This window comes from Cydia strobilella, chromosome 9 (assembly GCF_947568885.1).
Source record: "Cydia strobilella chromosome 9, ilCydStro3.1, whole genome shotgun sequence".
NCBI classification, from domain to species: Eukaryota; Metazoa; Arthropoda; class Insecta; order Lepidoptera; family Tortricidae; genus Cydia; species Cydia strobilella.
Window position 1 is genome coordinate 9,720,170 of NC_086049.1, and position 11,114 is coordinate 9,731,283.

At 37.6% G+C, this 11,114-nt stretch overlaps 1 protein-coding gene across 6 annotated transcripts in view; it reads left to right on the forward strand.

The window, feature by feature from the left end:
- LOC134744224 (ubiquitin carboxyl-terminal hydrolase 7-like) overlaps positions 1 to 11,114 on the forward strand; it is a 32,494-nt gene extending 21,380 nt beyond the window's left edge. For 3 of the 6 annotated variants that reach the window (XM_063677955.1, XM_063677956.1, XM_063677961.1), the window contains 10 exons: positions 81 to 172; positions 1,000 to 1,024; positions 3,936 to 4,080; positions 4,579 to 4,686; positions 5,196 to 5,358; positions 5,554 to 5,675; positions 5,829 to 5,964; positions 6,520 to 6,678; positions 6,807 to 6,900; positions 7,321 to 11,114. In XM_063677955.1, coding sequence (XP_063534025.1) covers positions 81 to 172; positions 1,000 to 1,024; positions 3,936 to 4,080; positions 4,579 to 4,686; positions 5,196 to 5,358; positions 5,554 to 5,675; positions 5,829 to 5,964; positions 6,520 to 6,678; positions 6,807 to 6,900; positions 7,321 to 7,436 — 1,160 coding nt within the window. In that variant the 3' untranslated portion in view covers positions 7,437 to 11,114. Of the gene's footprint in view, positions 1 to 80; positions 173 to 999; positions 1,025 to 3,922; positions 4,081 to 4,578; positions 4,687 to 5,195; positions 5,359 to 5,553; positions 5,676 to 5,828; positions 5,965 to 6,519; positions 6,679 to 6,806; positions 6,901 to 7,320 lie in introns of all 6 variants that reach the window. The other 3 variants (XM_063677958.1, XM_063677957.1, XM_063677959.1) reach the window with 3 other exon arrangements.

Here is an 11,114-nt window from a genome sequence, read left to right on the forward strand (position 1 = left end):
CAGATGGAATACCACCTTTACATAGATTCTGTCTTCAATTATAATGCTGTTCTTTAACATATATTTTTTTCTATTCATAGGTTTCCCAGCCGACACTCCCCTAGTACTGTACGAGGAAATCAAACCCGACTTTGTGGAGAAGATCAACAATTACAACGATCCTCTAGAAAAGGTATTATTAATTAGTCTATCCCTGTTTCTACGTGTTTTCGACCAACTTGTTGTATTAGTAACATTAGTATTGGAAAATCGATGTCATACCACTTTTTTAAGTTACATCGATGCATCTGGGCGTTATGCATCTTTTAGTTGTTACGAAAATATTTTGCCCGATAATAAAATTATAGCATAACTCACCATATAAGAGTGTCAAATCGCATATTGGTTTTCCATACGCGGATACGCGTTATGATGTCGTATTTAATTTACCTGTGCTTACTAATAAAATGAGTCGATCATTTTACAGTCTAGTGCACTCCAGACGTTAGGAATACAAACACTTTATTCTTGAGTGCTAGTAATTTTTAACAGAATAATTAATGATTATTCATGTTGAAATCTTCTGTACTTGTAGACAATTACTGTTATGTACTCTTTTGTGAACAAATCAAATCAAAGACACCTAGTCTTTCTAAGATGGCTTATAGTCGAGAAATTGCGACGGGTTCCGCCGTGGCGAAGTGGCCTAGTGGTTCATGGCGTTAGCCGCGATAGCTAAAGACCCCGGTTCGAATCCGGCCTTCACCAGGAGGGCTTCGTCACTTTTTCTTTAGTATATGACGTCTATTTCAGTTTATAATTATGTCTTGGTCAAATGCTGTTGATGTAACTTGTATTTGTGGTTATGATGTAATTGTAAATATCTTGAAACAAATAATTTCGTCAGTAGGATGTGAATGGTTTACAGTTTTTAAGAGCAGTATGATTTCAAGTTCCTAAGCCCACTCTGTTATGTGTCGTAGACATTATATGGTACTTGGACGATTGATTGCTTTGTAGTTAACATGTATGGCCGGCACAGGTATGGTACGTGTCATTACACTTATCTTTACACCATAGACAACAAACATAACCATAGCTTTGTAGCTATCACCTACTTTTAGCAATGGAATAAAATATATATAAAATTTGCTTTCAGCCAAATATTCATTGATTGTATAAGATATGTAAAGTGTAATAAATATTCGTGCCACTGAATTTGACAGCTGAATAAGATGGGTGCGTCTCATAATCAGGTATCGTAAACTGCGAGCGAAATCCATTGAAGTACTAGGGTTGTTACTTAGTCAAGTCAAGTCAAAGTACGTCATTTCAATGGATTTCGCTCGCAGTTTACGATGCCTGCTCATAATATATACAAACTCTTGGTATAATTTCAATTTACAAACGTCCAAAACGTATGATACTTGTTTGATATAATGAACTAAATATCTATTTAGAATTCGTATAACGTAAAAATAATATAACACACATTTTAAATATCGTCATTTCGACTAACAGACATATTATCTAACTTCGGTTCATATAACCATCAAGTTGTATAAAAAACCGGCTAAGTGCGAGTTGGACTCGCGCACAAAGGCTTCCGTCCGTACCATTACGCAAAAAGCGGCAAGAAAATCACGTTTGTTGTATGGGACTTATATTTATTTTATTCTGTTTTTAGTATTTGTTATAGCGGCTACAGAAATACATCATCTGTGAAAATTTCGACTGTCTAGCTATCACGGTTCATGAGATACAGTTTAGTGACAGACAGAGAGACAGACGGACAGACAGACAGACGGACGAAGGAGTCTTAATAAAGGGTCCCGTTTTTACCCTTTGAGTACGGAACCCTAAAAATAATATCGAAAATCCGGACAAAAGTGCGAGTCGGACTCGCCCACCGAGGGTTCCGTGCTTTTTAGTATTTGATTTGTTGTTATAACGGCAACAGAAATACATCATCTGTGAAAATTTCAACTGTCGAGCTATCACGGTTCATGAGGTACAGCCTGGTGACAGACAGACGGACGGACAGTGGAGTCTTAGTAATAGGGTCCCGTTTTTAACCTTTGGGTACGGAACCCTAAAAACTAACGATTAAACTGCGGGACTGTGACTTCCCACACTAAGAAACTGCTGCCAGAAAAGTAATTTAGGGTATAAATGAGACCCATAACAAAATACTGCTAGCAGAAAAGTTGGTAAGGTTAGGTTAGAACTGCGATACCCCACACAAAAAAACTACCTGAAAAGTGGGTTAGGTTAGAATTGTGACTCTATACGAAGAAACTGCTACCAGAAAAGTGAGTTAGGTTCACTGCGACCTCCACACGAAGAAATTGCTACCAGAAAAAATGGGTTAGGTTACAACTGCGACCTCCATTCGAAGAAACTGCTACCAGAAAAGTTCGGTTAGGGTAGAACTGTGACCTCATAGATAAAAACTGTTATAAGAAAATGATTACCTATTATGTTTTTCCCGCATTGGGCCAGCGTGGGGCCTGTGCCCAGCAGTAGCACGTATAGGTATATGCTGTTTTTTTGTAAATTATTTACGTTATTTCTTGAGTATATTAAACAAAACTGACATTATGCTTAATAATATTTATCGTAAACGATTTTATACCTGAAGTTCATTATACATTGTACATTTTTTTTTATTATGCATTTCGCACGTTCTTACTGGAACTTATAGAATATAAAATTATACCAATTGAAAATACGTCTTCTGAGCTAACTATTATAAGTTTGTATACGTTCTATTACTTGCCCGAATGAGATGGTGCTATACAGCGCTATATGTTTTGTAGTAGAATTGTCACACTTAAAGTTTTGCCAACAAGAGTTACCGCATAATGTACGGAGCCGTACAGCGTCATCGACATTAGCTGTCAAATTCTAAGAACGAATTAGTCGTACACTTAACACATCTGAACAAACAGTGAATCTTTGCTTTCTGTAATGAATCGACTATTTCTCTGCAGTCTAGCACCATTGAAGTTTAAGATAGTCATAGATCTAGAAGTCTTTTACACATTTAAACTGATAGGAGCTTTGATTCCTTTATTTGAATTAACATTAACGTTAGCGGAAAGGTGGACATGAACTCACGCTTTTACGTTGTTTGCCGTACATTGCTTTGCCGCCAGGATAGAAAAAAAAACTAAAAAATATTGATGTTTGTTGTTAGTACCTAGATTGCCTTTCACTATACTGTCTTATAAAGCTATTACCATTACTATCATTTCGGATTAATGATTCTGATAATGAAGCTATAGGCACATGTTTCAAACTGCCAAAGCGAAAATTACGTCAAAAATGTGCAAACGATGTGCCATTAACGGAGTCCTTTATCCTGATCTTACATATTTGTTATATTGGAATTATGTGCTGATTCGTTTTATACCAATTTTCTGCAGTTGTTTCCTAATATTTTAATGAAACTTCGAAATGCTTATAATATGCCATTCAAATTTTAAAACGAATCTGCATTAAATATCATTTATAGGGCATGCAATGTTGAAATCATAAACACCTTGCAAACATTAACAAATAGCTTAAAAAGCACTAGTTTTACATTTTGTTCGAATTTGAAGATACGAGTCGTACGCGAAGTTACCAAAATCTTTCAAAATTGGTATGAATCAATTGAGGAGTGTCTTTTCAAAAGGGCTTATTTTTGTATGGTGTTCATAGAGAAATAAGCCCTTTTGAAAAGACTATCAATATTTTTGTAGAAGGCGGGTTTTATCAGACTTACCATAATTTTAGCGTATCCAAGCGACTGTATCTTTTAACATAATATTGATTAAAATTGTACCTAATCGTTAACTAGTCGTCGCGTAATATTGCATGCCCTAAACCGTGTCCGACCCGTGCGGCGGGCGGCCTCAAGGCGGCCGTCGCTCGGGTTGAGTCGTGTGCACGCGGCCAGGCTTTGGACGAACTGATGGATGGCGACATCATCGTGTTCGAGCGAGCCGACCACCGGCACGAGGAGCTCGAGCTGCCCACCTGCCAGGACTACTTCAAGTACATCTTCTACAAGGTCGAGGTGCAGTTTGTGGATAAGACGCTACCCAATGATCCGGGGTGAGTCGAAATATTGTTTTGTAACCTTTCAGAATGGTTCACTATGATCGTGCGTGTTGAATTTTATTAAGCTTGTTTTTGTACCAATCATATAATAAAGATAAGGTACCATAACAAAAGAAAAGAAAAAACTTAGAGAAGTGGAAAGGTTGACACGTCGAATCGATTATCTAGAGACCCCGGGCTCAATTGCTTGTCGTGTTTAAATTTTTTTTTGTTTTTTCTTTACATGAATGGTACAGTGTTTCTATTTTATATTGTCTTCTGAAATGTATCTAATTGATAATGTTTCATGGCAAATAATCAGATAAAAAAAACCTTTTATTTTAATAATATTTTATTTTAACCTATTTGAATAATATCAATTAATTATTTATGATGTATATTGTATGTATGTCATTTGAGGCAGCCATTTGGTCTATAAGAGTAAATTTTTGTCCTGCTGGGGGGACGGGATGTCTGTATAGTGATTATGACTAATGAGAGAAACATTTGCAGATTCACAATGGAGTTGTCTATGCAAATGCGTTACGAGCAAATGGCGAGAGCGGTTGGCCAACGGCTCAACGTCGACCCTTACTTAATACAGTTCTTTAAGTGTCAGAAGTAAGTACTATTTAGTAAACATATTTAACTAGGTAGTTTAACCTATATACGAAATCAGACTTCGGTTAACGCTCAATTTAACAAACAGGCTTATTTACTTATTGTGTTAGTATTTACACTCTTAATTATCGTAATAAACTAATATTTCCTGTATCTCTTATTCAGGTTTTTTGACTTCTAATCACTGACTCATTTTAAATTATCCTGTATGCCGTATAGAGTGTCATCGCCTTTTTTGCCGACGCAGGGTAAAGGGTTAAATGCCTGACATTTGGGCTAAATGGTTCTATATTCCCTGATACCACAGCTATTATTTTCTTCATGCTCCTGGTCGCTTTTAAAAACCCCTCTCTGAATGGTCCTTCGACGGGGTATATACTAAAACAAATCTGGGGAAACCCATATATCCGGCAGCCAAAAGTAACTAAGACTCGAGTAGATCTGCCGAGTTGTTTCTTTATTTTTTTATTTAAATGTTTGTTTAACATCGTTGTTGTTGCCTGTTGCAGTTACAAGGATACGCCCGGTTTGCCGCTGCGGTACTCCTACGACGGGATACTGAAGGATCTGCTAGTGTACTGTAAACCAAAGTGCACTAAGAAATTGTTCTACCAGATTTTATCTATTAAAGTTAACGAATTGGACAATAAGAAACAGTTCAAATGTTTATGGGTAAGTGTGTACGCTTAACTTAAAAAAAAAATAAGCAAGTTTTTTATTCGATGACTGTGTTGTCGCATCATGTTTAAGTCATACAAATATGATTCCAATTGAGTTATTTTATTAGTTCCTATTGGTAAGAATTGGGATTAACTTGTTCCTCATGAGCTCGTAACTTAAAAAAACTTATTTAATTTTTCATTACAGGTTGGTCCTAATTATAAAGAAGATAAAGAATTAATTTTATATCCAAACAAAGGTGGCAAAGTAGCAGACATATTAGAAGAAGCGGCTAAAGTTGTTGAAATGTCTCCCGACGGGTCGGGCAGGTGAGCGCCTTTACATTATTTTGCTGGAATGAGTATTTAGTTCAGTTTTATAGTCCAAAACAAACTTACATAGGTTAAACTTGGTTATTTGTTGCACATACTTACAGTATCAATATACTCGCCCCCCAGACTCATGAAAATATTTGTCGGCAGATTACGGATCGTCGAGGTGTCGTGTCACAAAGTGTTGCCCGGACCCGACCCCGAGCTGACGCTCGACCAGGTCACCATAGCGCCGCCCAGGCTCTACAGAATAGAGGAGATACCTCAGGACGAGTTGAATCTACAGGTTACTTGTGTTTACCTACTGTATCTTTACTTGATTTGTGAGTGCAATATGTGCAATGTGCGTTCAAATCTCATCGTACCTTTTTAGCGATTTTTTTTAATGATATAGGAGGCAAATGAGCAGACGAATCGCCAGAGGATTTGTAAGTGCGTTGCCGTATTTAAGATGGGAGTACGCTCTTTTGATGAAAGTTTGAAAGTTGTATCGGTCTGGATACCGCTGGCGACAGTTCATTCCACATTCAGCTGTGCGAGGCAGGAAGTTTCTGGAGAAACGCACAGTTGAGGGCTGCCAATCAACAAAGTGGTGAAGATGGAAATGTTGTCGCGTAGAGCGATGGCGGATAGAAGCTTTTAAATTTAAATGGTGTTTACCACATAACCATTAACAATCATTATCTACCGCCGTACTAATCATGATCCATCTATTAAAATGATGTGAAATGCAGGTTGTACGTGCAGCGTATTATCAACTTATTGATTTTTGTACATTATATTGAAGTGTCACATCTTCCTTTTGTTTGGTACTATTTTAAATTTGTTAATGTTGTTTTAGGAGGACGAGGCGTTAGTGCCGTGCGCTCACTTTCACAAGCAGGTGTACGCGACGTTCGGCGTCCCGTTCTACACGCGCGTGAAGCACCTCGAGCCGTTCCAGGCCGTCAAAGACCGGCTGCAGGCCAAGCTCGACATACCCAACAAGGAGTGGGAAAAGGTAACTGAATACCATTGGATATCATCATTATCATTCAAGTCTAACATCTTGACAGATGATTTAATGACAATGTTATTTAATAAAGGGGAGGTGTAGTTATGTTAACACGTGTGTTTTTTTTGTTTCAGTACAATTTCGCTATAGTGACAAATGGCAGACCTAACTACATAAGTGAAGGAGCGACAATAAACATATTCGACTTCAGGCCGAGTAGTAACGCAAGTAAGTACCTCCTCCTACCGTCTCAAACTTTACATTGGCATGCTACTGGTGTTTGGACATTTTCATGGGAATACTCGTATATCCGTTCTCGTCAATACTCACATAATGTGCTACAGGAACGCTAGACAGCACCTCGCGTTCCTGTATCACGGTTTGGCCTTTGACACCGATGTACAGTCAGCAAAACTTAATAGTTAATACTTAGCACCCCTGCATACAAACATGTATACTAACAGTTTTGCAAACTGTTCATTCGGGCTGTTTAATAAAAAAATCCTGCATTCGGTTACCGAATAATAAGTATGAATATGTCAATTTAACGTAACGGATCTCTTCTCCGGAAAATGTGTTTGAAAAATTCAAAATTGTCGATGGTCATCGCTCGTGGTAGTCCCGGAATGCGTGCTAAAATGTAAGAAGATCTGTCGCTTCCAGACGCGACGGGGCGGCCGTGGCTGGGGCTGGACCACATCAACAAGACGCCGAAGCGCTCGCGCGTCAACTACCTGGAGAAGGCCATCAAGATCTACAACTGAGCGTGTGCCGCATGCCCCGCCCCCGCCCCCGGGCCCCGCCCCCGGGAGCCGCCCCCGGGCCCCGCCCCCGGGCCCCGCCGGGACCGCGCTAGGGCCCCGATACTTATGTAAATACGATTTAATTACGTTACCGACTTTGTCTGTTATCTATTTATGACGTTTGGAAACAGATCGATATCATTTCCATATTTTTGCAATGCGGTGGAGTCCATGTTTTATACATTAGTAGATTAGACCATATTGTATGTACATATTTTGTAATTTTAAAACGCATATTTATATGGGCCCTAGACGTAACCGTTTTTCGAGTGAATGTAACTTAGCGCCGGGCGAACGAATGAGATTTCTTTTTTCGAGGAATTCTGTCTTGAAAATAATTGTAAATCACAGGCTCCAACTCCTAAACTAATAAACGTGCGGCATCAATCAAGCAAAAGAGTGTGCTCTCATCAATAGGTAAAGCGGTCACAGCGCTAGACAGCGTTGGCGTTAGACAATTTAAAACCGTGAAATGATATCAAGCCGCATTTGCGGCATTTGATGATACTGTGTTTATAACGTCGGTTTTCGTTCATAACTGTCTGACTGACTGTCTATGCCTATTTATTTAATTCAGTGTTGATGCCTCCCTGTTAAATTTATAAAATAGGAGGAATGTAAAGCTTGAACTCGCCAAAATTTGGGCACACAAAATTACAAATAAATAGAAAACAAAGGTCTACTGGAGCGAAATTATATTGAATATAGTTCAAAATATTATAGTTTATCATACTAATATCTATTCTGATATTATTAGAATTTAATTTCAGCCTCAGAATTTGACATGTTACAGACTTTTTGATGACCGACACTGGCTGGAATTAGGTTGTCAAATACTAGGACTTTTAGTTAAGTAAAGTAGACAGTACGGCCTACGAAATGTCGTGTATGATAGCAGCTGGTACGGTCCGCGACGACATAAGTTACATTCATTCGACCGTTAACAAACACCAGTTCGACCTGTACCGCGCTATTTATTACGTATTTATATATATATTTGGACCATAGGTGACATTCATTGTAGTTTAATAATTGGAATCAGTAGTCCTGCTAGCAGATGTGCGTAACATTGTTTTTTATAATTGAACGATTCGCCGAATTATTTTTCGAAACATTGTGTAGGCTAATCATTCTATAAAATATATCCCTCGTTAAAGTTATGTTGTAGAAATAGTTTAAACTAAAATGACGGGCTCCTGGCGCAGTTGTAAGTTTGTTTTAAAGAAATTACTAAACCATTATCAAAAATCTAAAGGCTAAATACAATTAGTTTTAAAACGCCAGACATCACGAGAGTTAAAGTGTGCTTAATGACTGGCTGAGCTAAAATCAGAGGGCCTAGCGCGATCCACTACCTTAATATTTTCGGGTATTTGTCTTTCTATCGCTCAAATATGCAAAAGCAACAGAGAGGCAGATAACGAGATATCGATTTTCGATGTTCGCGGTAGCCCTTCAAATTCATGATAGATATTCATTAACATGTATATGTTTCATCCCCTAATTACTATTGAATAAGTCTACTAAGAGTATTCATGTACTGTTAATTCATCAAGACTATCTTTTACGTTTAAATTTTGAAAATAATGCAAAAGGAGATCCGTTTCAGATGGTATTTTGGTTCTCACTAGACGTGTAAGCGTTGTGAAGCATTTTATTGTGCAGCTAAATGAAACTTTTAACGGTCGGACAACGAGTCATTTTAGCGTAGACAGTATCGAACTTGGTAAGTGAATGTCGGTTATGTTCAAAGTATCTCAGTTTGGTATTGCCTTTTAGCATTTCCAGTGTCGAAAATCGTGTTTGGCCTCCCCCAATACTTAGAATGTCGAATATAAACTACTTTATTTATACTTAAGCACGGACTGGTCGGTCGGTCGAACGTTGCCGGACCACCGGGGGCGACAACTGACCGACCGGTAGCATTTTTGGTGATTCGACTCGAGCTCAGCATTTCTACAGAGTATACAGCATTATTTAGATACGAGTTTGTACTATGGAGATATATTATAACGATGTTTAAGGGTATTATTATATGTATATAGTCAAATGTGCCTGTGTGTGGTCGCTTTTCGGTATACGTGGCCTATAGTCGTCTGCGATAAGCCGGCGACACGCATTTTATTTACGAATTCTCGGTGGTAAGATGTAGATGTTCCTTATCTCTGGGTGACCGTGCATTAAAGTGGAATATTACAGATGTAGTGAACAATCCTTTGCCGTCGTAATCTCTCGGAAACATTCGTATTTGTCATACTACTACTATGACACTGAAGTACTGATATATACTAGTACTTTTTATACTGAGACTGACTGAAATAGCATAACATGTTCGTGCGTTTCCGTGAGGAAACGTTAGTAAAGGATTGTTTACTACATCTGTACATAGTATTAATTTGAATTGAATGGGGGAGGCACCTGTCAATTTTAGCGTCTATGGCATTGTCGAATTCCCTGCAATAAAAGGAACCATCGTCGAGTGCGTTATCTACAATTAGCTTTTACCAGCCTCTCCCATTCAACATGGGTTGTATTGTTATTATCATTCAATATAAAATGCTTCATATGGCAAGAATAAGATCATGTATGTTATAATCAATTTTATTGAAAAAAAAATAATATTCGCAATATCAATGAAATAATAGGAAGTACTACGGAATGTATAATTTTAGTAGATAATTTGGAAAGTATTGCTCGAAGTATTGCCCAGGCAAGGCAGATATGTGGTCTAGACAAAGGTCTATAAAAGTATTAAATTAAAGTGGCATTTACGGTAGCTTTGGTAAATATTTTATACCATTTTATAGATCCAATTGAATTTACTAGTGCCAAACTGCATTAGGTAATAAAAGTCCTGTTAAGAATGTAATAAAGATGCATTTTGGTTTTCCTTTGTTTGGTAGACGGTCACCCATAGTCGCGCTTGATCTGCATACTTTAATAACAATAACATAGACTAAAATAATATTGTTATCATTATACTGTCTGTAATACTTAATTATTATGTTACGTCATATTATCATGTGTTGTATCTTCACCTTTGAATGCTCATGTTCATATAATAGATAATCCTTATAAAATTAGGTACATTATAGTTTTTTTTTCTGTTAGCATCATCTAATCAAATTTAATCCCTATTGTGATTAAATAGCAACTATTATTGAGGCTTGTACATAATAGCTTCTACACATACCTATCGAGGACCTGTAGGTTTCAGCTTTTTTCTAACCTAAAAAAACTAACGATACGTGAATTCTTATGTAACCTGTTTTATAGAAAATATTGAAGTGTGAATAAAATAAAATGTTTTGATTGTCGAATCACCAAAAGGCGGCGCCGGGGCCCGGCGCGGCCGCTGCACCTAAGTAACTAGCACCACATTGTTAAGGCTGAAAGCCGCTCAGAACATCCGAACGTGTATAATGTTACTATTTAATTTTTAACTAATTTTTTGCCGGAAATAATAGTGGCAAATGGGATTATAGTTTCATAGTTGATTCACTATTTAGACCAGTCTGTAGGATTCGGACCTCGAGCAGAGTTCCGTGATAACTTACCTACAAACTATTGGAGGGAAATCCAATGTTTGTTATGTTGGATGTGAATGTTTCACTGAATATAATCCTATATTTGTTTACA